The 27,509-nt window shown below is 39.4% G+C and overlaps 1 protein-coding gene across 2 annotated transcripts in view; it reads right to left on the reverse strand.

Moving 5' to 3' along the window:
• Window positions 1–161: 161 nt before the first annotated feature.
• The window catches only part of LOC148428317 (vitamin D3 receptor A), a 49,541-nt gene continuing 22,193 nt past the window's right edge, over window positions 162–27,509 (reverse strand). For both annotated transcript variants that reach the window (XM_088407468.1, XM_088407469.1), the window contains exons 3-10: window positions 22,888–23,035; window positions 21,590–21,720; window positions 18,385–18,569; window positions 16,986–17,085; window positions 16,023–16,200; window positions 13,235–13,386; window positions 12,023–12,139; window positions 162–10,633 (exon numbers count right to left, since the gene is read on the reverse strand). In XM_088407468.1, the coding sequence (XP_088263594.1) occupies window positions 10,380–10,633; window positions 12,023–12,139; window positions 13,235–13,386; window positions 16,023–16,200; window positions 16,986–17,085; window positions 18,385–18,569; window positions 21,590–21,720; window positions 22,888–23,033 (1,263 nt within the window). In that variant the 5' untranslated portion in view covers window positions 23,034–23,035 and the 3' untranslated portion in view covers window positions 162–10,379. The remainder of the gene's footprint in view (window positions 10,634–12,022; window positions 12,140–13,234; window positions 13,387–16,022; window positions 16,201–16,985; window positions 17,086–18,384; window positions 18,570–21,589; window positions 21,721–22,887; window positions 23,036–27,509) is intronic.

Consider the following 27,509-nt stretch of genomic DNA (forward strand, 5'->3'; position numbering starts at 1 on the left):
AAGAGTGTTGCATTACTATATAAATGCACCAGTCAAAAGTTTATAAACACTATTGCAACATTTTTTTTCACTTTTTCCTCTCTTACGAATTCTCCCCTTGTAGTACAAAATTTACAGAATAATACCTCCAGTTTAGAATGAGTTAAGACAAACACGATGCGTGTTTTGCATCATTATGTACAGCTGTTTTATTTGTGATTTGCTCCAAACATTATCAGTCTTTTTTTTTTCCAACTAGATACAATGCATGTAATCGAAGTACAATGGATCAAATGCAGGGAGACGAGCACCAAAAAAAAAAAAAAAAAAAACCAGCGATACGGCCAGAGCAGACTTCCTGCGGAAGAGGTTTATGTAGTCATGAAGCCATCTGCAATGACGGCATGGCAACTGTGTGATGATGACAGAAAAGGAAAAGCCATGAGGTCTGGCGGCTTTGACTGCATGCTGCTACTTATCTTGGGACGCCACTGCATTACGGCGGTACTGTTGGTATACAGTGTTCCCTCGCGACATGGCGCTTCGGTTATGGCGGCCTCATTCTATCGTGCCTTTTTTATGACCTCAACTTTATTGCAGGTTTGAATATCCGGACTGTTTGGAAAAAAACGTGAAAATACGTCCCTGGCATTGAATGAGTTAAAGATGAACTGTTCTTTATTTTGAAACCGAGAGCAACATCTTGCAGAGTACAAAAATACTGAGTGTTTCGTAAGGCTTCATTTCCCCATCACTACTACATGGATTTCCATTTTGCATTTTTTCTTGCAAGTTTTCTACTTTTACATAAGACTAGTCAAAAATGGCAGTTTTGTTAATAAAAAATTCAACCTCTACAAAATGATAGTGATGGGAATAAAGCCTCATGAACCGGGGAATATTTTTGATGTTGCTCCTCTAGATGGCACTCTTGCCTTAAAGATGTACTAGCCTTTTAAAGCAAGAGCCCCATCTTGAGGAATACAAAAATATTACAAGTGTTTCATGAGGCTTCATTTCTCCATTAGTACTACACTGATTTTCATTTTCGGTCTATCTATTGCAGGTTTACCTCGCTATTTTTTTTTTTAATAAGTCTCATCAAAAATAGCAGCTTTATTAATTAAAAAAAAAATCAACCTCTACAACATGGTAGTGATGGGAAAATGAAGCCTCATGAACCACTAAAGGTTCAAAAATGTGACAAGTGTTTCATGAAGCTTCATATATATATATATATATATATATATATATATATATATATATGTGGATTTTGGTTACTGTGGGTATTTTTGCGTACGTAACCCTCACGATAAACAAGGGAACACTGTATTCCAAAGATGAACGCAGTCCGCTGAGCTTGTCACATAAACGTGATCTTTTTTTGCTTTGCCACAAACTGAACTTGAAAAAAAACACAGAAATCAAAAGCGATGATCGAACAACTCGTCTGGATTTGCAAGAAACATCACCTGGGCTGTTATGAGACAAAGCTTTCCGGTTCCTGCGGAGAACGCCAAGTGCGTCGGAGAGAACGCGTAGCTTGTGAAGCGCTTCGGCTAGAGTCGACGTCAGCACTACAAAGACAGATGGTCGTGCATCTAAAGCCCTGATATTGTCCCAAAATAAGGCTGTGGGTTGTAGGCACACCGAGGTACAACTGAGCTGAGCAATTATGTGCATCGGTTCAAAGAGTCTGACTTTTAAAAAAAATGAACATGAAGCATTTATATAACTGTTAAAAAAAAAACAAAAAAAAACAATATACAAGTGCATTATTGGCAAGACTGCTGGTGAGGGAGAAACAAGTGCACGGTGAGGTGTGCGGCGTCCGTCGGGAGTCTCTGCGTTTGCCATGGTGGGCGTGTGTATATGTGCAAGCCGGCAAAGGAGCGAGTGATACAAAAAGCGCAACATTTCAGAGAGGTAGCGCAGGAAAAACGGCCACCCGACACAATCCAAAAGTGGCAGCTGGGCTCAGATTGTTCCTTGAATTTGATTTGCGAGAAACCACCACGCCCGAAAAAAAACAACCAATTGAAAGAAGGAGAGACTGGCGAGGTGTTCACTCGCAAAGGAAGTCTTTTGAACAGCTCTTCAACTGTGAATAATGGGACGCATCATCTGAGCATATTAGCCCCAGAAGTCAAATCAGCATTTAGGGGGCCACATAAAATGATGTGGCGGGCCGGATCGGGCCCCCGAACCTTGAGTTTGACACCTGCAGTCTATTTGATAGCTGCGATAGCTTTCGTATAAACATTTTAGATGTAGTAGCCAAACATACGGGTGTAAAACGATCTGCACCTTTATATATACTCATATTCTATATATATTTTTTCGACTTTTCATGTCAAAATGAAGCCATTTTTGGTGCAATTTCCATTATGCCTGATACTACTTACAATACTTTGTAAGAATGGTAAATTTAGCATCACTTAAACATTTAAAGTATTTAGCTCAACATTCTTCTACTGGGTGAAACATATGACTTGGCGACTAACTAAAATGTACCGAATCTCAGTTCGCTTGATTTCTTATTTTCACAAAAACCTACAAAATTGGGTCCTATTGCCCAAACTGGTTTGAGTGTATTCTTCCGGTCTGTCCGCAAGCGCGGGTGTTATTTTTACAAATTATTGGCAAAGGACGAAGCGCGAAAAATCCGACTTAACACATTTGAATGATTTTGTGAAGGCGAGAGCGGATTGGCCAACGGTGTCAGATAGAATACAAGAGCAGCAGCTGAGGGAGGAAGGGAACAGCAAAACAAGTGAATCCTTGTGAGGGATTTTGTCCAATCCTTTCATCTTTACATCAAAGGCATTTCACATCAAAGGGAAAGCATGGAAAGATGCCACTCGGGAGCTGAAATTTCACCCAGATGGTGCCAAGGTGAAATTTTAACATGGCACGACCACTTATTTACCACACTGTCGGGAGTGGCTGAAATACTGCGAGAATGATGTGGGGGGGGGGGGGGACCAAAAATGGTCAAAATACCACACAAGGTTTGGGTTAGTTCTGTTCTATGTCAGCCCGGAGTGACAGGAACTGAACAAAATAAGATTTAGAAGAAGGAGGATTAGAAAAATAACGATTTCACCTCTAATCGAAAATGGGATCCCAATGTCGCAACCTTCATTAAAAGTTTCAAGAACAAGAGCAAAGTGGGCAAACACACGAATGATGTTTGAGTGACAGGCTGAACTGAGTTGAAAAAAAAAAAAACAATAGAAAAAATAGACAGATGGGTTGTAAACAAAAACAATTTTAAATTCGAAATTGCTTTTTGATTTAAAACGTGAGTGCATCGAATCAAGACAATTGAATAAATCCACTTTAGAACTGAATTCAGACAAACATTTTATATATATGTATATATATATATATATATATATATATATATATATATATAAAGATGAATTGATTTTATATATATATATATATATATATATACACACACACGCACACACACACATACATACACACACACATATTATATATATATATATATATATATTTCAGCAGTTGTAATTTACAAGAATGGATGGGCATTAAAGGATTAAGGAAAGCTGTTGCAACTGTTTTAGAAGTGTGTTGCGAGCCCCGTAGGAAATGCGATTAAGTGCGATTGAATGTGGAAAATTCTTCCATGATTTAGTATAAAAAAATGTAAATCGCTTGACAGCACTTAAAACTTTCATTTTAAATGATCATTTTCTCGTTCACACTCATTCACTGCCATAGATGTAAAGAGACGTCAAACATTTTTACTAGACTGTCAGCGAATGAATTAAAGTAACTTGTCATATTACTTCTATATTTAATGTTAAAGGTTTCTAGAAATATTACTTCTATATTTAATATTAAAGTTTCTATTTTAAATAAATCAGGTATATGGCCTATATCTCAAAATTCTCACGGGATTACAACTCGTTCTGATAACAATATGGGTGATATATTACAGTTTTGTGAAAATACAGCTGTAAAATATTTATTCACAAATTTCACAATAACCGTTTTCCTGTGATTTTTCTGTGCAACCTTAATACCTCTTGGCAGTGTGTGTATTTGCTTAATACATTCATTTGTAACATTCTTTTGAGATGCTGTTCACAATTGCAATGACCGTTTGAAATATTAGGTTGCAATGCATATGCGTTGAACAAATTTGATTTGTTTTCAAGTGCTGATTTGAAGAGCTGTCAAAATTAATCGATTCATCAAGTAACTGATTATGAAATGACTCAAAAACTATGAATGGAGTGTAATTATTTAGTGCTATCCTTCCATTTAAAATTGTCCAAATTTTTTCATTTCAGCCTCTCGATAATTATTGTGCTGAGATTTCTTGAGTCTTTTATGAAAGTTGACTACGATTATTGTTTTATCGAAATAAAGATATTTCCAACCGTCTTGCTTTTGCTTTGGGAAACGATGAACCAACCGGAAACGGAATCGGTTTGCAACGCTTTAACGTAAACAACAATTGTTGTTAACCGTATTTTTCCACTAAACGAAATAAACAATAATTGATTAATAAACAGTAATCGAGGGAAAAAATGATTTTGAAAGACATTTGAATGCAAACTGCAATTTTTACCCGATCGATCAAACGGATTCGATACCAATTTGATGCGTCGCATCGAGAGAACGATAAGATTCACATTTGAATGGCGACGCCATGACGAACTGACTTAAGATCTGTAAGCTTATATTGTGATACGTTGAGGTAAAAAAAAAAAAAAAAAAAAAAAAGACAATCCAGCATCTGAAGAGATCGGAGAAAAAACGACGACCGTGCGCGACAAACGTATACACAAAAATCCATCCTGTATAAGTGAATGTATGTGCTGAAGGGAGAGGTAGTATGTTTGCTTAATGCGGCGCTGAAGCTGAGCTGCGCACATCGAATAAAAGACTGATGATCCAGAAATGATGACCGAGCCGGAGAAGGAGCGAGCAAGATAAAAATCTCGGAACATTGGGATCCACTCAGCCACACACACACACACACCAACTGGCAAAAGGACAATACTCCTCAGCCATCTTGTACACAACAAGGCTCCGGATGAGAGCGCACCTGCGCGCTATGAGTTGATGCTTGATTCCCTTCAAGGCTATTGATTGAGGTATTTGTTTTGATGGCGTACTGTATCATGTATGGGGGGGGGGTGCTTCCACACCATTAGTTGGCTTTCTTTGGTCCCTAACAGATGATTGGTTTGTAAACTTCCCTCTGGCTTGGAGCCTCGATAGAAACGACACACGATAACGTCAACGATGCTGGCCATGTTAAGTCTTTCAGGGCCGCGGATGAGAATTTTCGGCATGTACATGACTGAGGTTGCGTACCGGTGACAAGACTTTTTTGGGTTTTTTTTTTTTTTCGCGAACGGATAGATGACGCTCGTGGCCAGACCTCGTCTTAGTATGAAGCCAATCGAGCGCTGTCGTAGTGTAGTTATGCAGTGATCCCTTATTTTTTCACCGATAATGGGGACCGGAACCCCGGCCCTCGCAGACCCAAATCGGAGAAGCATTGTAAATCTTTTACCGAGATTTATTTTGTCATAAATTGGAATTTCAAACATAAGCTCCAACTGTTATCATGTTTGGGCAGCTACAGGCTTCACTTTAATTAGACTTCTGGACGCCGCTAATATAACCGCGGCTCTCCGTGTAACTACAGTCAAAAAAATGGGAAGGGAAAGGGACAACAGTACAGTTACTGTAAAAGGTTTTATAATTTAAGTAAATATGTGCATACTCTAGTATATAATTAGGTATATAGTTAATTCGTCTGTCTGCCATGCAGAAATCCTTCACAGTGCATCTCTCCGCAATAGTTTTTTTTAATCTGCGATGCACTGAAGGCGCGATAGGCGAGGCGCAAAGTAGCAAGGGATCACTGTATTATATATGCAAACATTTTCATTGTTCTCAGTTCATATTTTTAACAAAGGGAAGGACTTGAGATAATATAGTCAAATCGTGTCAAGGTCATTGCTGTGCAGAAAAAACAGCTTTTCACAAAAAAGCTAATTTTCTCCTTTAGACCAAATAAGCTGAGTGTCTATTTTCAAACAGCGACGACTAAAGAACATAAGGTAGAATCTTACTTTTTTCTAGGTAACGATTGGAATCCAATCTTTCATACGGTAAAACCTATGTGTATCATTTAGACATAGCACACAATATTTTCTCAACCCTGAAAGATCCCTCAAAATCGGCTGGCACGCTAGGGTTTGCCTTCTCAGATAAGACGTGGCACTGAAAGAGTTAACGGTGTTCTAGACGTTCTTGCGGGCTAAACATACACCGGAATTTAAGAGACGGCACTTCAAGGGGTGTACAAAGTCCAGCCCCAAAGCTGGTAGAGTGTTCATAAAAACGTAAGGAATTAGTAACGCGGTTACACATAAAGGCTCGGGATATATGTGATGCGTTTTTACAAAAGCAGGCTTAGGTTGCGGAGATTCGTTTGACGGAAATACAAATTTTCGACAGATCCGCCCATTTGGGGATTTCTACTAAAGACTTTCATTTCCCAGCAGGTTCTAACTGTAATCCAAGCGTATGAAAATATGGGATTGGGAGCCAACTGTTGAAAGATGAATTTGGCAAAAGAAAATTCTCAAAACTAGCGAACTTGCCGACATTAAAACTGTTGTAACTTTTTGAGCTAACTCCATGCAATTTATATCATTTCAATGGAATTTGAATATATCAACATCACAAAACATAAGCCTGATTTGAAAAGGCATTGCATAGATTTTTCTAAATCATCACCCTAATTTGAGGAGCCATTTTCAAATGTTATTTTTTTGCAGTGTGATCCCAAAGAAGTGAAAAGACAGTTTTAATTATTATTAAACAATATGTCGATTAGTTATGAATGTTTACTGACCTTTTTTCCCCAATTAGAGTCTGAAATGCCTGACCGCATTTGAATGCGCCATGTGTATCATTGTGGCGTATTTATTACTATTTATGTCTTTTTTTATTGCACTGACTGCCCGACACGTTTACATTTTTTTATAAACGGTATGTGCTAAAGTCACAATAAAGAACTATTCTATTTGACCAAATAAGCGGGACCAAAGAAAGCCATAGTGTGAAAACACCCCAAGTAAGGCTACCGAGGTGGAGCTGCTAACCTGGATGGAGTGGGCGGGACGCTCAACAGTTCGGGTTCATCCATCCGCGAACCCTCAACGTTGATCCGTCTCCCACATCCGATCGGCGTGTGATGTTGCGATGTTGAGTCCAGTTTTTTTTTTTCCCCCCTCCCTCAAACAACATTTGTTTCTTTTTTTTCCACCGACAATGTAAATTCTGAGAGCTGCAAAGTGAGGCAGAGAAGTGAGCAAGGTATATCATCACACTTTGGGATCACGAGGCGACAAGTCGTCATGGGTCACTGCATATCCCGCCGTCCAGAGGCGATCCAAAAACTTCTGTACAAAGTCTCGCGGAGGTCCAGGTAACGGTTTAGCGGGGGGCGTGGGATAAGAGGTCATTGTTTGTTATCACAGTCTTAAGCGAAAGTCCACGGCAGATGTTCCCATCGGCCCTTGGCGCACCAAAGAAGCAGAGCCGAGACGGCTGCTGGGTTAAAGCTGCGGTGAGTCATCGACTGCGGTCGCGTCGGCTTCCCGCAGAAGATGAGGCGGTATGGCGGTTGTAGGTCGATAAAGAGGCACGCCCATGCTGGTTGCCGTTTCGAGGCAGTGTGACTTGTCCGTTATGCCACCGGGGCCAAATTTGGCTCCTTCCATTCAGCTTATTGATATGGCGTTAGGTTTTGTATCTGTAATCCGGTAGAAAAGCGGCAGAACTGTTGCTTGCCTGCCTTAAAGGCCAGGAGTACGGTTGCTCAGTTAGAACCGAGTGAACATAGAAAAAGCTCCTTTAGTCCTCCTTGCTAATCCATTAGACGGGAAATCCTCAGACAACAAGCCAAGCGCAAGCTGAAAAACGTGGATCGGCGCGACCCAAAATCGAAATAGTACTTTAAGCAGTGTTAGAAGCTTATCCATTGACTTCCGAGAGAGAACGCAAAAACGTACACCCGACAACCTTGGGATGGGTGAATGGAGAGGACACCTTATGGCGACCGCACACCGATTTGCGAATCGTGCATAGAAATGTTAAGTGACAAGTTTGATACATTCCGCGGATGCTGATAGTTTGCGACAGTTTTGATTTGATAAGTGCCCAAACGTGTTTCCTTCACCGTCAAGACGCGCTCGCCAAAAGGGTCGAGTCCATCCCCCCCGACTTGAACAAAACAAAGCAAGGCTCCGTAATTGCTCCTAATTGCATATAGTGCTTGTAAAATCCAGAGCGTTTTCAATTCTTTTAGTATTTTGCCTACATTGAATTCCATTATGTACAGACCAGACTGAGCAAGTGGTATTTACAAAGTTAGTCCACAAGGGGGAGCTCGAGGCCTGCTGAGGGGCTGTTAAGCGACATATGAAGAATAGTTAAAGTGTTCCTTTATATCACTCGCCATGCTATTGAAAATATCAACATATAGAACCCAACACGTCTTTTTAATTCCATATTGCTATGCTCAATATTTGTCCTGAATCAAAATTAATTGGCTCCAAGGTGCTCCCCACCCAGCGATGGAAAGCTGGAAATATACTTAAGCTTTGACTTTGCTTCTTTTCCATTGATCCAATTGATTTGTAGCTTATCTTACAGTAACCGTTATCCGGTACGATTAGAAATCACAGTGAGCTTCCAAAAGTTTGATTGTGAGCTTACGCCTGACACACACTATCAACACCACGTACACACTTTTCCCTGAGGTAACAGCGAGCAAATATATGCTGCTGTCTTAGCAGCCCAACTTTATGGTGGTGGATAGCCGCCATCCACCACATTTTGTCGTCACCTTTGTCACTCTACAAACTTCACAGGTCCAAAAAAAAAAAAAAAAAAGGGAGAATCCGAGGCCTCAGCCAGGGCCTGAACTCACGCCCCCTTGTGGTCCACCAATATATATTTTTTTAATATACTGTACACACATCAACATATAAAGACTACTCTGAGCGTAGTCCTATTGTCAACAAGGACTGGACGCACACGGAGAAGGGCCCTTTGAATCTTAAACGGCAGGCTTTCCCAAACTGTTGTCTGCGGGTCACTTTTAAGAAGGTGGATGATTGTCAGGGTGAATCGTTTCGATTGATCATCAATCCGGAAAACTAGCTGCTCTTTTGTGATGTTTATCATTAGTTTATGAACAGGAATATGTCAAAGGTGTCCATAAAGCCGCTTGAAAACAAATCAATTTACTACAAAGGCTGTTGTGGAAATATTTTAACGAGATGTGTTTTATCTTGGTAAGTGTTTATTGATCTTAACATTTTGTGTTTCAGATAGCCTGTTGATGGTTAGGGAATTGATTGACTGAACCCCTTTAAAAAAAAAAAAAAAAAACAAGAGTAGCCATTTTATTGAGGTTTAGTCAATCAGTTCCTTCAATCAAGAGAGTATTTGAAACACAAAAACAATAATGATAAACACTAAACACTAAACCATGAGTCATAAAATAAATCTAGTTCAAATATTTCAACAATTGCCTTTGTTTTAATTGTAAGGGGAGTTTACGGACAAGCTGTAGTTTCCAAAGTTTGCTCCTCCGGCAGAACCTTGCTGACAGTTTGGGAAATCCTGCATGACTTTACACATTAGCAAGATGCTACCTCTGAAGCGCTCATTCGCCTTAAATACATATATATTTGAGTTTGTCTGGATAGTTCAACTTTTACATTTCATTTATATAGCGTTATACATACGTACATTCCTGCTCAATTCCCTTTTGACTGTACAGCAAGGAATTCCGACTGTAGTGGGTCTCTTTCAAGGTAGGCAACCTTTTTTTTTCCCTGCTCCCTCCCCGTCAATCCTGACAGGGATTTTTCCTCTTCATCCAAGCAGATACTCGTAGCTTGTTTTCAACCAGCCATGCCTTCTTCTAAAGTTTGGGTAACTTAGCTTGTGCCATCAGCATAGATGGATACAAGCAGGTGCATTCCTCTCCGATCGTGTGTTTGAACAAGTAGCACTGTGTTGAAGGATGATGGAGGCCGGGTGGGCATCCCCATCCATTCATCATTCGGCACATTCAGTTGAGAAATGTTCAGGGGAACTGTGGATTCGAGGGGCTTTGAGAAGATGCGAAGATGTTATCTGAACGCTGCGGGTATCCACTGCATCCATGAATTCTGAGCATCCCCAAAGTCTCGCCGGCTGAGGTCTGGATGAGGAGTGTGGCACATGATGATGAATTTACCAAGGTCGTTGGCCTTCAAAGACGGGGGGTGAAAGTGGGGTAACGGATGGGGAGTAAAGGCAGTAAACATGCGCCGGTCTCTTTGCTATGACACCTCACTGCCAAAAACCTCCAGCACCAGCGGGGTGAGCTGCATGCTGTGCTCGGGCTGGAAGGACAGCGAGCGGTACTGCTTGGAGTGCTCCTCGTTGAGGCTGCGCAGATCGGCCAGCTTCTGGATCATCTTGGCGTAGAGAAGGCGTCCGCCGGGGTGGTTCACTCGGATGTAAGCCTGGAGGGTCTCGGACATGTGGTCCTGGAGCTGCTCGATGCGGCCGTGGTCCTGCACCCCGGGACGATCTGCCGGGACAGGACGGAGGAGGAACGGGAAGGAGGACGAAGCACGAGTTTGGACGGCGCAGGATGTGGAGGGGGAATAGAAAACATTTTGAGCAGTTATGTCAGTTAAGTAATGAATTCCATTTAGCCTCAATGGGATTGCTGTAACTCATGCTGTGACACCATCTCTATTGCATGTGGCATTGTTGACCTTTTATCTGGTTTTGCTCAGGAAGAAAATTGTGTATTCGATTTTGAGTAAACAGCCAAACCAGGTGAAACAAAGAAAAAAGGATGCGTAGCATGCGCTTGGCTGATAAAGTATTTCTCTGGGTCTTCATCACAGAAAAAAAATGTTGAGAAGCAGCCCTTGACAATATTTTTGGCCTGACACAAATGTAAGACACAATGTGTTTGCGTTATGTTGGAATATAAATCACCTTTTTGAGTCTAGCGGCTGTGACTTTAGCTGACCACCAGATGTCACCAGTGTGCTCAATTTTAGAAGGTGGAGGCTTTGACTTTTTCCAAATCGATGTGGCAAATGCCTCAAAAACCTCACAAAGACTCTTCGGCTCATCTATAGTTTTAGAGTAGCACAGTTTTCACAGTGAGGTTGAATTCGTTCTTTACTACCTGTATTGCACAGTCCCAAACGCTGCTTTCCTGGTCAATGCAGTACACAAAAAACTTTAAATTAAGAGAAGAAAAAGATTCCGCAAAGTAAATATTTGAGATTGCCATGATATGATGACAACACTCGATTCTATAAATAATATGGGGGGACATCTACCCATAACATTAAGCAGCGCAACATTTACGTTGTGAGATTTTTGGTCCTTCTGATTCTTTCACAACTGGAATTGTTTACCTTTAGCAACTAAGTAGACCAGCACTTGGCCCCTAGTCACATTGGCATGTGCATTCAAAAACATACATTTTTTTTCAAAATGGAAAAAGACCAAATCATATTTTGACACGGGAAGATTATGTGTAAAGGGCTGTTTCTTTGCAGACTGGATTATTGCCTCATTTTTGTTTTGAAATCTGGAGTATGATTCGTCCAAACGTAATCATTAACTTGTGTCTTACTGGCAATAAAATAAGTTTATTTCAACAAAAGACGAGATTCAAAACTTCTGTCTTGGCTATAACCAATCCCTCTTTGATTTTGTGCATCCTAACAAATTTATAGTCCACATGGAGTCGCTTTAGAACAAATATTGTGCATACTGCGGCGATCAAAACAGAACCATGTGGACAACTTAAATAATTCCCTGTTGCAAATGTGCCTATTTGGTGAAAGCCGAGCGAGGAAGCGTTGCCTTCAAATGGGTCGCGTTGTGGGCCGGATTGATTCACAAGGGCTTGGCGAATATCAAAACAAGAAAAAGAGCAAGCAAAACCTACCTGGGGAGAGCAGGCAGATGGCCATGAGCAGGACATGTTCTTCCTCATGCAGATTGAGCTTCTTCAGGCCCACCTGGAACTTGACCAATGGCTCCAGCAGCTCCAGAGTGTGACCCGCTACACAGCATGACAATAACAATGCCGTTAGTGCACTAAAACAAAGCAAACCCTGTTACTTTTTGGAATAAATAAGAAAACACTGTACAAACTTGCACACAACTTGTGTAGAAGGGTGGTCAATTTATTCTGCGCTTTTGAGCAGTAAAAGATTCATTTTCTATCTGTAATTATTTGATTATGTAAAATAATACGGCAAAAAGACACCTTTCTACTTGCTGAATATTTAAAATGACGTCACCTGCTGAACCGTGACTGCTCATTACCTGAGCCTTCAGCGTATGGATCTCTTTTTCAATAAGTGGAAAAAAATGTGGATTCATTGTATGTGAAAAATAATGTAGTATCAAAAGAACCCATTCAATCACAAAGATGTAATTTTATAGTTTAAGAGGCCAGACATTCAATCCCAGGTGCTTATTTATATTTTTGTCAAAACATTTTCAGGTCTTCGGCGAAAGGAGCATCTAAAAATGGTTGGTACTAAGAGTTCAATATGCTATCAAGGAGCGTCATTGAAGCCATTTGCTTTTATTTATTTATTTATTTATTTAAATGGTAAGACTAACTCGTGTGCCAGAATGTCGAAACTTGGCTGGCAGGTTCACTTTTTTCCCCGGCGATGACTAGCTTTAAAAGAGTTAAGTAATTGGTACCTACATTTGAAAAGTCCATAACCAAATGTTTATTGTTTTTCAGATTTGAAAATGTTAATGTTACTTTTAGATATATAATATATAACAGCCTCATTTTTAAATGAAAAAAAGAAAAGTTCAGAGTGCTCCCGTGATCATCAGCATGTTTTGAAAATAATTAATAAAAATAATTCAATAAAACCAGGTTATTAGAATCTAGGAAATAACTTCCTGTAGTCTTCTACAGTTTAAAAAAATAAATAAATAAAAAGTTTTTCCAAATTTTCCCTCCCAAAAAACTTAAAAGGGTGATTTTTTTTTTTTTTTAAAGATATTTGTCAACTAAAAGTTGTTTTCCTCTCAAAGGCAATTACAAAACTCGGGTTTTGACAGGGCAACAAAGCACAATGTCAACACGTGCGCTTGAAAGACGCCACGAGCCAAATTGGAGTAAACCAACCCTTTGTGACATCATTGATGCAGTATTTGAAGTCTGGCGCTCCGCAGCTCCAGGACATGTCCTCCAGGCTGAAAGACTGATTGGAGCGCAGCATGATGATCTCAATCGCACTTGACTTCAACAGAGCAATTTGGTCTTCTGCCGTCAGTTCTCTGAAACACAAGGTCATATCCTTACTGAGTACCGACTGAACCGAGTCGCGGACGTTTTGACCCTTTGAAATCACCGTTCCCCAAACTACGGCCCGTGGGCCAAACGGGGCCCGCCTCCCCATTTTGTCTAGCCCCCTGAACAATACCAGAGAAGCATGGAAAACAATAAAATGTTTACGTTTAGACACCGATACAGAAGTTTTATTATTTTATTGATTATTTATCTGCATTTTTTTTTTTTTAGCGAGTGAGCTGATGGCTCAGGTAACAACCAATCATTTGGGGTTGATCTTATCAATGTCACATGACCAACAGGTGAACCATGATTGGCCGTTACCCAAGCCTGGGGTACAGGTCATGTCATTTTCAGTCGACAGCAAGTAGAAAAATGTGTTTTTAAAGGTATTAATTGCACAAGAAAATATTTTGTCAAAATATTTATAAACAATTTTGTCCTCCTAGCAAGTTATGCACAAAATTTTACATTCAAACTGACATTAAATCAGTATTATTTTGGAATATTTTCCAAAGGGTATTTTAAAACAAATTAAACCTTTGAATAAATATTTGTTGGGTTTGTTTCTTCCATTAAAATCGATTAAAATCGTAAATCCAGAGTGGCTGAAGAAACTTGAGAGTTTATTTTCTGGCCCGCCCGAGATTGCATTCATATTTAGTCTGGTATAAAATCTTCATGCGGAGTTAAGAAAGAGTTTCTTCTCAGAACGGACATCGAGTCAAACCAGTGGTGAGCTGGTCAGTCCAAAGTCTAATTACAAACTATCCCCGAGAAGAGGAGTTGTGGTTTGGATGTCTTTAAATAAAGTAAATAGTGTTTTCACCAATGTTGACAGAAATATGAGTCAGCCTTGCCAAGTGCTGAATGAATTACAATTACACGTTAGCCCTCAAGAAGGGGTGGCTGGCGCATTTTTTTTTCTCAATTAATCAAAAGATTGGGAAGCACTCATAATTTAATTGAGACGTATTTACAATTGGAATAAAGCCTATTCGACTGGTGCATTGACCAAACAAAATATGGATTCTGAGAATTAGCGGATTGTTTTCTTTTTCTTTTATAACACCCTTTTTCCTCTGAAGTTTATTAGAATTACATGGCAGGCCACATCCCGTAATGGAACGGGCCCCCCTGGGGGATGATCCCATGGGAAAAGGCTTTGTTTTTGTCATGTGGCGTCATTGCAATAGAATAAGAATTTGCATTTTTTTTATTATCCAGGCACTTTGATGCACTTCTTTTTTTTCTGTTTTAGACTAACCTGTAACCTGTATAAACACTGCAAAAAAAATTAACAGCTGCTGAAAGTTCATTTATATTGCTTATGCACACTTATACGATTTTTATAGATGATCTTATTTATAGTCAGCACATCAAGTCAAAAGTACAAAAAATGTTCTCTTTCCTAGGGGGGGTTTGCCAAAATATAAAGTACTGTCTTACACTGACTCGCTTGCAAAACGTTGTATAATATGTAAGTTTCATATGGATGACAAAAGCGATATGCTTAAATGTCGTAATTTACTCATTCAACCTCAAAGATCCATCTTTCAAGAGTTTAGGCCTGGGTGTCGAATGCCAGTATACTGCATGATTTCAATGATTCTCTCTCCAACACGCCTGATTAAAAAGATCAGCTTATCGGCAAGTTCGGCAGGAACTTAAAAATGATCCTAAGGCGTTCAATGCTAGGATTCTATTCCTTCATTGTATGTATTTATCTATTTATTTATGTATTTTCAAGCGTTAAGGTAAGAGTGGGTTGGAGTTTGGAAAATGTTGCTGACGAAGAATACATCACAGCAAATAAGCAAATATGATAGCACGGTTCGTTTTGAACCGGGCCAAACGGCGGTGAATGGGAGGCAAGCCACACCCACTTTCTTTCTTGCAATAAAGTGGGTGCGGCTTGCCAGGCTACAAGTGTTCCACACGTTTGTGTTTTTTTTGGCGTGAACACATTTGCTACGTGGTAACAATAGTGGCTACAAGAAAAAACCAAAGTAGCAGGTTACACGAGCTAATTCAACTGTGCTTTTCTTTGTCGTATCTCAGTGCTGCACATTTAGACAGTAATTGAATTCCATTGTTTCTAAGCCTAATTACTCAATTTTCATTTTCATACCACAGTACATGACTAAGATATCAATTTCCTTTCTATAATTTCACTTATGTATTCATGCCGCACTGCAACAAAGCCAGCAGCAGGAATAAATCCAAATATGACATTGCATCACCATAATGAGCTCATTCTGTGTGTTCGTTTTAGTCTTTGTATTACACGCAGTGGTTCATTCTGTCCAACTGCCATTATGCCGTATTATGTATCTCTCAGTGTGTGTTCTTGCACAATAAGGGAAAATCTTGTTTGTTTACTTGCGCCTTACATATGAGCAACAAATGAGTGTTCCGACCTTCAAAACCCTGCTTTTTTTTTTGCTGCTTGGGGAGTTTGACGTCATTATCAACATGACTTGAATACATTGTTCCTGGCACAGCAGGATGTAGCGCATCCTATAGTACCACAAAGCCCCTGATTCATCCAGTATTCCTTTTGCTAGTGAACAATGGTGACCACCGAAATGCAAAATAAGACTTCCTGTTGCGCAATATGTACCTGAAGCCTGGGATCATCTTGGCAAAGCCTATGACCTTCTGGATGCTGTAGGAGACAAGGTCCGCCAGATGGGGCAACATGGAGAGCTTGGTGTCTTCCTCGCTTGAGTCTGGACTGCTTGCGCCGTCCTGGTACATCATTAAGAGGTTGCTGATGTTCATCTTGGTGTCCAGCGACTCTGTTTGACACAAGAGTAGTAGTATATAGATGGGACGATATCAGATTCTGAGGGAACGATAACCTTGCGCAAAAATACCACTATATCATAATCCTTGAAATTATTTTTGCTAAATAGCCGTTTTACTACATTTTAAAAACATTTTATTACAAAATAATATACAGCATGTGTTCCAATAACAAACATTTACCATTGCAAATTAATATAAATATGTAAATAAAATGAAAACAAGCCTTCAGTGAGGAAAACGGCTCATGTCCTACCTCGAGCGATAGCATATAAAACACTCCGTGAAATAACAAGTTAGCCACATTACCCACAGTATAGTTAGCCACAGAATCAAAATTATATTGACATTAATTGACATTAATGCACACAAAGCAGGAAATGGACAATGTGATTGGCTGCTGCAGCAGAGGAGGACTCACTTAGGATACGTACACAGTGAGAGCTGCACAGTGCAATTGCCTGTTAAGGCAGCTGAAGCAGATGGGGAGAAAAAAAAGGAAAAAAAAAAAATCTAGCAGTTTTAGCAGATATGGACGGTTTTAAACAACCGTGACTTTTAAAACCGTGTTATATTCCCAGTCCGGTTATTGGCCCATGCCTAGATGGGACCATTTGACAATGTGACAAATGTTTACCATTTTCATTCTACAGAAAAATTGATCAAAATGTGAAGAAAATGCATATTAACCAGCATCTCATGACAAATTGGGTTCTGTTTCACAACTTATTGATTCTAGTCATTCCAAAAACTGTGCAGCACCAAGAGAAGGACTTACCAGGCGAGTGATGGAACGAGTCGGAGGAAGCGTCGGAGAGAGAGTGGAGGGAGGCAGCTCTGCTGGCACTGCGTGTTACTGGACCTTCACGTACTGGAGGCTGCAAGCAGATATATGCACACAACAAACATCAATTTGTGGTGAAAAAGTAACCACGTGCCCATTTTTCAAACATCTAACGAGTAAAACTTAAAAAGCAGCAGAACTGGAGGCAATGAATCAAATGAACTTTATTCATTCGTTATAACACAGTTGAAGATTTGAAAATTAGCTGAATTTTGCAAAAGTGGCAGGACGCTGGACTAACTTGCTTAACATTTTACGACCCTCCTTTCCCCTAACACTTGACAATAAATAAATAAATACTTGACATGACTGAATGCCTAGACGAGGGGTGTCAAACACATTTTTATCATGCGCCACATTGAAGTTAATAGTTTATGTTGGAGGGCCGTTATGACTTCGAACAATTTTACATATTACACATTTTGAAATCAGAGGCTGCTAAAAACTATTCAAAAGGGGAATTGGTGACGAAAAAATGCTTATAGTTTCCCCACAAGTTTGTAAAAGTTAAAGACAACTGGGTCATAATTAGCATTTCACAGGCCACATAAAATGATGTGGCGGGCCGGATCTGGCCCCCGGGCCTTGAGTTTCACATCCATGGCATAAACTCATGAAAGATGCGTAAAAATAATTTGGGGGGATTGAGTTTTTTGTGACATTTAAGCAAGTTATGAACAAGCTATGAAAATTTGCATTAAAACGGATTAAAATTAAGAATCAGTCTACATAATTGTCTGTATTATCCAAAGTATTTTTTTTAATAAATCAAGGCTTTAATTAAATGTTTGTCGGGTTTATTTCTACAATTAAAATGATTAAAATAATGTTCTCTTCTAATTTCTGTATTGTTCAAATTTATGTAAGATGCACCAATCAGAGCAACATTCCAAATTGTGTTGTATACCTACTGTGCAATGATAATAAAGGGATTCTATTCTATTCTATTTATCCAGAACGGCTGGAGAAGATTTTATTTTTCGGCCATATCACCCAGAACTAGCGATCAGTATTTTTCAGGAGGAAAAATGTTTAAAAACGGCAAAAGAAAGCGAAACCTTGGGAAGAAAATTGCCGAAGACTATGCGAGAATAGAGCAATCAACAAATTTTATTCTCAGTGTGATTCATGGGCCTGTGACTCATGCTTACTTTGAAGGCCAGATGCTTTTTCTGTTGGCCACAACATTCCTTGACCTAATCGTGAGCAATCTATCAAAGTGACTAGCTAAGAAGGACATCATGTGCACCCTTTTCACACTTTATTGAGAAACACACCCCATTCTTCTTCACTCTTCTCTAAATGTAGGACTTGTAAGCTGCAGCGGCCTTACCCTAAAGCGTGAAAAATCTGAATAGGAGGCGTCATAAGTCTTGTGGTGAGCCTCAACCAAAGAAGAGATGATCTGGGCCTGCTCTTCGTTGAGCCGAGGCCTTGAAGCCTCTTTCGCCGCCTCCTCCTCCTTCCTTTTTAGTATCATTTCCTTCTTCCTCTGGACCTCCTCATCGGTGAGGATGACTGCAAGGTAGGGAAAAATGTGTAAAGGTCTTGATTTTCAGTCAGCCATTTGCCTTTGTGAGCTATAATACCGTATTTTCCACACTAAAAGACGCATCTAAAAGCCTTAATTTTTCCCCAAAAATCGATAGTGCGCGTGTAAATGTGTAAATGTATTTTTTACAATTACAAATTTTATAATACTTAACTTTGATATGCTATATAGATGCTCCAATTTTGAAGCAATTCATATGGGAACAAGGTGCAAAAAATGAAGGTTTTTGAAAAAGAATAAGCAATTTTATAAAACGAATCAAGAAACTGTTAAATCAACAAAGCAATATATTAAAAATTTGATTTAAAAAAAGCGTAATATTTAATTGAATCATAATTAGATTAGATTCTTTTACCTTGGCATTGATCTCAGTAAATTACTGTCGGTTTCCTTTGGACACATACAGTATCCATGAACCAAATAGCCTTTGCATACTCCAGGTAAACATCATTAGCTTGAGGTAAAGTAACTTGAGGTAACCAAGTAACAGACAATTACCATACGTAACGAGTAAAAATAGACAACGGGGACCTGGCTCGATGGCTGGAGCAGTCGCTTTAGGGAGTAAGGCGCTGACCCATGAATGCCTCGGCCCATATTATCCCTTTGACTCTCTGCCACGATGACAGATTGCCCGCGAAGCACTCAACTGCGTAGACAGAAAGCCTGCCAGAAGGACCGCCGCAGCCAAAAAGAGGAAGGCCCAGAGCCACGAGGGCACGGCTTATGTCCGTATCAGGTGGCCTGTCTGCCAGCTAAAGACACATTAGCCTACTTGCTACTATAACCAGAAAAACAATTCTTTCTTGGATTTATTTGATGATTTGGGTTACAATTTTTTCGCTTCGCAGGAAAAGGCTTTTCATCTCACACTGGTAAGTGGCAAGGAAGGAGTTTCAAGCTGAGAGCCGAAACAGTCAACGGCAAGACTTAACCAAAAAAAAAAAAAGGCGCTATGTTGTTGATCCGTATTCTTCAAAATTGTTAATAGAGATGGCGTGGGCAACAATAATTTGGGGTTTAGGTTGTGTTCCTTGAGTCTGTAAACAACTATGTTTGAAGTGGCTTTTGAATGATTGCACTCTAGACTCTAAACGGCAGGAGCAGCGTTACATAACCGCATGATGTGGATGTCAAAAACAACACCAACAGTTTGGCTGCGCGGCCTTAAAAAGGCTTCTGAAAGAATGTGGTCGCCGAGATGATTTGGTTTTCATCTCTTTGAACCTGTCCTCATTAATTAGGCTTTGACTGCCCATCCAAATTCACCCATGCGGCTTCATGCCATGCCAGCAGCACACACTAAAACCACTCCTTGTGGCGCTGGTGAATAGGCGGTTTGGTGGGCGTTTGGCTATTCTAGGGACACGTTTGAGCCAGTTGGTCTCCGGCCAAGATTGAGCCCACGACTGCATTGTTGAACGCCTTGCTTTACAAAAACCAAACCAACAACTCGAGCGGCCCAAAGCACTTGGCAAAAGAAACATTTGCCGTTTGTAAAATGACTAATTGGATGTGGTGATCTGCTGTCCTCGACGGGAGAGCTTCAGGGGAGGGCCACAATGAACTAAGAAACTATAGCAATTAGTAACCTCTACGAATAGATGCTACAGACTTAGCTACCGGTAATTTTGCCACTCTCTCATACTAGAGTTTAACAAAGAAATCCACAGCACTGAAAACATACTTTCCGTTGCCAGTTTTCAGGTCTCAATGGTGAACTGGACTTTGTCCCTTTAAGGTCTCTTCTGTAAGAAGACGTTGTAAATAAATGTATTGTAAATATTTATTTGGGGGTGGGCCGATAGGAGGGGACCGCTTTTTTTTTTTACATTACATGACCACTAATTTCACAGGGGAGCGCGAAAAAGATGAAAAACCAAGAAGCGACGTCGAAGAGAGTGAAGCGCTGTCGGCTTAGTTTTCAATCTATTTTCTGCCGTGATTTGGCGTGATGGTAAGAAACGCAGCAAATAGGGGCGGGCTCCAAGGGGAAACGGAACTGAAACAGAGACGAAAAGACTTAACTTAGCGATGTCAGTAACTTGGGCATTGACTTGGACAAAGAGCAAAAAGACGACGTGTGACATAGACAATGACCCGCCACTAACTGAATGCAAACTCTGACTTAAATAGACTAGAGACTCAACAAGGAAATGGAAACAACCGGGGAGGAAGAAAAGGCTCGGAAATTGATTGGATGACACGAAGAGGGCAGGTACACAGACAGGTGGAAACAAATCACGCTAAAGGGGACCGACACGGGAGAAACCAAATGGGAACAAGACACAAGAACTAAAAAGAAACCCTCAACTTGAAAATACCAAAATCCCCCAAAACAGAAAATCCAACCCGAACCTACATGACAATTATCGATGAAATTCACAGTTTTGAGTGGACTACAGAATAAAAACATAACAATACATCATCAATTCAAGATTTTGACGACGGATTTTAGCCACATTGTTTCTCTATGGTTCCATTCTATTGTCTCGAAACCAATTTTTTAACCTAGTTACTTTTAAATCCAGCTAACTGAATGATCCGTACCAGCTATCAGCATGCGTACAGCCCACATGCAGCAAGTGACCAGCTCGTATAAAAATTCTGAGAGTCCAATCGAGCAAGCTCTGAGACAAGACCGAAACGCATATGCAGTTTTTTTTCAAATCAACTGGCCATATTCAAATAAAGGCCTTTTATCCAGAATCTCTTTGAGTACCTCAGTCCCCTTTTTATTTTTAGCACTGAACACAGATTTGAAAATGTGTCAGACTAATGTTACTCGACGCAGCAAGTCCAAAACTCAAAGTGCCCTGCTTTGGTTGAAAAATGGGGTGCATCCTTTTGCTCCCAGCGCATGTCAGACGCGATCCAGAGATTATGTGAAGTACTTAACGTGGATTCATTCCTTTAAGGTTCTTGAAAAAAAAGTACGCGTTCCACCTACAAAACTTCCGCGATAACATGAGAGAGGTGCGCTCACATTCTTTCATCATGCCGATGTCAATGCAGCGCTTCAGACGACAGGCCTGGCAGTGACGTCGGTTGTCTTTGGTGATGGTGCAGCTTCCGTTGAAAGGGCACGTGAAAGCGGCTTTACGCTTCATACTGCGCCTAGCCCGATGCAACATGAGATTGGTTACACTCATGAATAGTCATTCATTACCTGTTGTGGTTGTATGGTACAGCAGAAATTAAACTTAATGGAGTCATGATGAATTAGTGAAACAATTCATGTCCAGAATAATGGAAAGGCTGGCAAATAAATCGAATTAATTCGATTAATTACCGGTATGCATTTTAAGAATTGAAAATGAGCTCAAATTGGATGGGTCGTTTACCAGACACATTTACTTATTTAGCCTATTTTTTCAGTAAAAAGTGATAATTGTGTTTATAATTCGGATTTAATCACAGCCATTTTTAGACACTCAATTAATCCAACACTTGAAAATATGGGAAAAAAAAGTCATTAATTGGGATTTAATGTCTGGACTCATAAAAATATAAAATTGAGTCTTTGGTGAATGACTCAATTTGACTACAGACTTATTTTCGCGTAAAATAAATCTGGATTTTTTTTCTCTTGCTGTTGATTGAAAATGACATCCCATGTGTTGAAGTCTCAGGTAATGATAAAACAATCAGTTCAGCTTAAGAACATTGAGTGACCAATAGGTGAGCCATGATTGGTCCTTATGGTGATGTAATTTTCAGTCAAGCGCAAATTAAAAGGTTTTTTTTTGTTATCAAATGAACGATAGACAACATGTTAACTTATACTGCTAAAAAAATTGAATTTATGCTGCCAAAAAGAATGGACTACACCCTTAAGCAAGTTAAGCACAAGCTATGAATGTTAAGTGCACATGAAAACTGATTTTTAATCAATATTCATTATTTTTGTCTGAATATTTTCCAATTGATTTTTTTAATATAAATTAAACAATTATACAAATATCTGTTGCCTTTAGTTCTTTTATTAAAATCAAATAAAACCTTAATTGTCCATAAAGAAATACAAAAATCAAGATTTTATTTTAGGGCCATAATACCCATCCCTAGTAAAACCTATTGATGAAAAAGAGGGAATATCTGAACGAGCAAGGAAGGGAAAAAAAAAACTATTAATGATTTGGATAAATAATGTAGCTTAGAGGGCATACACTTTAATAGGATAAACATGAAACTTAATAAAAGCAATCAAAAAATGATCAACTAAATTAATGACTGAAGGACATAAACAGCATCCTCTAATTATAGATTCAAATATGTACTGACCTGAAGAAGCCCTTGCAACCCTCACAGGTCATGGCGTTGAAGTGGAAGCCGGTGGCCTTGTCGCCACAAACCCCGCAGATTCGCGGGGCGTTGCGATCAAACTCATCTGATCCCGCCACCGACGTTGTAACCGTCATGGGCTCCATCACTGTGGAAAACAAAAAGAGAAAAAAAAAAAACAAAAACGGAGCTTTTGTTCATGAGCGGTCAATAAATATACAAAACCTGGAATATTACCGCGGACAACGAATGTTACCGACCTAAGTGAGATTACAAATCAGCTGGGTTCCTAACAGCAGTTTGCTGCAGAAAAAACTATGGATGTAGCTGGTCAGATGCTCTTATGTTGTCCCCTCTTATAAAAACACAGGTGTTGGGCTATTAGCATATTTAACATGTGGCCTGACAGTCTCACAATACAAAACCTGCTATTGCCTGAATGAGTCAGCAGAGACAGGTGTAAACAAGAAAATGATGCTTTTCCAAGAACGTGAGCATAATGACTGACTATAAAACCCAAAGACATTCGGGGAGGGTCATGTAAAAATAACGTTTTGGAGCTAGCCATGTTAAAATGCCAATTACGTATGAAAAACGCTACAAAGTGCTGTTTTACTCCATTGGCCATTCGGCAGAACATTCTTGCCCATTGCTGTTGTCCTGGCAGCAGTTCTAGCCAAGGAAAAGAGGACACGGTACAACAGTGACTTGCAAATGCGTGCAAAATGATCATTCCGTGGGTCGGAACGGATAGAGCTGCATCAACACGACCGCAGCCATTTGAAACACCACCTGAAAAATGGATGTGCTCTCCTTAAAAAAAAAAAAAAAAAAAACTGGATTCAAATGTTATGCTTGCTTTAAAACACCGCTCGAATAGCCATATAGAAAGTCTCAATGTGCGGACAGTTTTATTTGAGGGAAAAAAAAAATAAATCAACATTTTGGATGCAATTTTTTTCCTCCTCAATACAGCGTCGAGGTATTGGATTGGATCTTAGCATTGGCGAGTCCTCAAACTCATGTGACTCGGATTTAGGCTTGGGTTTAAAAAAAAGGAAATCAGGTCATAACTTATTGTGTATGTTAAGTTTCTCAATATTCTGCCTTCGCTGAGGATACTTTTGACCCAATTTGAGCCACTGATCTAGACACACCTAAAAAAGCAATAAAAAAAATACTTACAAAATGGCACAATGTGTTAATTACTAAATGCTTGCAAATGGAATTTATTAGATGGCAAAGTTTGATCATATGACCATTGACAACAGGGGGTTAACTCATTCACTGCTGATGACGGCAAAGACGTTAAACACCCTTTTTTTTGTTACTGTGTCTTTAAAATAGAGAAGCCAAAGTGAAAATCACAATTTCTGTTAATTGCTCCTCCAAAAAGACTTCAGCAAAGTGGAATTACAAACTGAGAGCTGCATTCGGAGGATTGTCGAAGGAAATGAATATAAAACCTTGGTACGCTAACTAAAACCTGGAGGGTAAAACCTTATTTACAAAGCTGAGCCTTCAAGTAGAGGCGAAGTACTCAGAAACCAGTTTGCCAGAAATCCTTGATTTGGGTTTAAATTCAAACTCTCCATGAATAAATATAAAATAAAGACTCAAGTTTAAGATTTGAAAAGAAGATAAGCCAAATCGTAGGATCCGCAAAAGACATTGGTACTGTTGTGGTTATATCAACCAATCTTGGCGCACAGTTGAAAACATCATAAATAATTTGTGCCGGTGAGAGAGGGAGGAGTCATTTGAGGAGAAGACGAGCAAATGAGGGCAAAGAGGAGGGGGATTCACGCTATGAACTTGCGTGCACAGCAGTCAAGTCACGTGGCTGCGGGATGCAGCTGACATGCATCAGAGCCTCCGCTGATCCAAGGCGACCACGATAAAGACATCGGAGTGACTGGTGAGCAGTAGAGGCGGGCAATGCAGGCCTTTAAAAAATAAAATCTCAATATATGATAATTTGACGATATTCTGAGCGGTGGGGCAAAAATATTGCAATTTTCTTCGCTAATTTTGGACTATTACAACTGGTTTTAATGGAAAATATAAATTCCCCTTGTTTATTTCAGTGGAAACTATTCAGAAAAAAATTGTGAATAATGATTCGAAATCTATTTGATCGTAAACCTAACTGATAGTTTGCACATAATTTGCTTAAAGGGATAGCGCAATTATTTTGTAAAAAGTTAATACTTTCTATCATTTTTTTTATTCATCCACATTTGTCTGGGTTGTTAACGTTCTTCTCTATGGACTTTGAAGTGAAAGTGTATCAAATTGATCGGTGAAAAGACTATTGAATCGGGTGCGGTGGAAGTTGCTTGGCGAGCTATATGATTGAGAGGGATCGGTAGGTAGACAGATTTCAAATGTCACCCGGGGATGCCTGAGCTCAATATTGTCTGCTATTTTTAGGGATTTTACAGCGCGCAGGCATCAGAATTCAAACGATAATAAATCCTTTTAAGTGCAATACAAAGTAAACACAATTACTAAGTCCCAGCAGGCTCTACTGTACAATCTGCATTTTCTGCGATAAACAGATTTTGCAGGTAAACTCAAAAAAACAAGAAGCAAAAATTCAGTCTTGTTCATCGATCTTTAATTATCCTCGCATTATACTGACACGGTTCTTGATTAACCGTGTTTTGATGCAATTGAGGAAAATCAGATAGCATATCTTTGCTGCTGCATATTTAGTCTCAACTAGTATGTGGACTTAAGAAAAACATTAAATTTTTACAAGGCTAATGTAAAGCAAACCGCCACTTTTAAACAGAATAGAGCTTTAATTTTCTTGATGATTTTAAAATGGCACACAATGTACAAAGTATACAATAAACAAAATTGACCGCATCCAGAAGCTGTTTAAAATAAGGTTGGGGATTTCATGCCTTAGGAGCCAAGGTGTCTTAAAAAAATCAAATAAAAATTAAAAAGTCATTTGTATATCCAAAGGACCATGGTTTTTGATCATTTATAGGGAACAACAGATAGAAGACACGAGATGGTTTTGTGCTCGTGCCTACTCTTCTTGAACATATAATCTGGTATTGAACTACAGTATGACGCTATGATATGATGACAGCCTCTCCTGGACCATCAACGCCACGGCGGCGGTGAAGAAAGCTTCCTGAGAGTGCATTGCAGCCAATAGAAAAGTGAGGCAGAGGGTGACCAACATGGCCCATTGTATGGTCTGTATCCATAGCTAGGTCTCATTACCTGAGCAGAACAAAGAACTTTGTCAAAGACACAACTAAAACCTTTGCCCTCTGGTCCGTGCTACAGGGCTCACAAAAGCCGGACAAACAGACTTAAAAATGGCTTTTTCCCCAGAGCTTTTAATGCTATGAAATACAACCAGAACACACTGATTTTTATTCAGTACGACTTATCTATTTATTGTTCATATTTATTTAAAATGCACCAATCAAAGCAGAGCTCCCAGTATTGCTGTCAAGCTGCTGTACAATGACAATAAACGCATCGTTTTTATATTATATATATATATATAATTTTAAAAATCAAACAAATTAATGCATTTACCCATTTACTAACAGTGACAGCTATAGACGTAAAAAATGAATTTTAATCCGGTTGGGACTTAATTTAATCAACTTTGATTACCGTATGTTTACCGTAATTAAAAATATACAAGTTAGACACATCTTTTAGTTTGTGCTTAACTAGTATTGTCAGGCTCCTGAGACCAGCACATTAAAACAACCATTTCAAATCGGTAAATAATTGGCCATAAAATAACCCTTCTGTCGAGTCTCTTCAATGAATTGGTTATGTGGCGCTAAGAATGAGGGTCAAAGGTCAAAGGTTTCTTTCTTTATACCTCACGGTAAATTTTCTTTGCCAGCAGAAACTCGGCAATCCAGATTAAAAACACACAAACAACAAAGAACAATACATCAGACAAAACAATACTGAAACTGCCAGTTGTTAATGCAAGTCTGGAAATGGAATCTGTGGTATATAGAAGGCTAAGCCTTATAGGCAGCACAACGAGGAACATGGCCTACTTTAAGCAGCAAGCTACCTTATAGAGTGCCTCACACACAGCTCGCCACTAAAAACTCAAGTCCAGCTAAACCAATACTCTCAGAATCGCTCACTTTTGTCAATGACGCCATTAATGTAAGCCCGTAAACTGTCTTCGGGTTTCTAGGACGTCGCCATTTGTGAAACGGCGTATTACCAAACTCCTACTTGTGTTTTTATGTTCTATTTGGATTTGTATGTCAGCCATTTAGGTAAGACAGCATTATTTTTGCAGCAGATTTCATACACAAGATAATTCAATGTTTCACATAACCGAAAGCACGACACCGAAAATCATTAATAAACTGAATAACTGAAGGACATTGAAAAAGTAAAGAGAACAAAAGCAGATTATTAAAACCACAAACATACATTGATCGCAATCACATGGGTTCCACACAAAAATCTGAAACACGTTTGAAAGAAAACAGTAGCATTTTTGATCAACTGACAATCATTTGCTTTTCTTTTTCTTCATGGTCAGTGTAGTACACAAAGGACATAGGAAGAATAACATTCATTAAAAGAGGTACTCGAACTGGGAACTCGTT

Source organism: Hippichthys cyanospilos, chromosome 2 (genome assembly GCF_059441005.1).
Source record: "Hippichthys cyanospilos isolate Australia breed blue-spotted pipefish chromosome 2, RoL_Hcya_1.0, whole genome shotgun sequence".
NCBI lineage: Eukaryota > Metazoa > Chordata > Actinopteri > Syngnathiformes > Syngnathidae > Hippichthys > Hippichthys cyanospilos.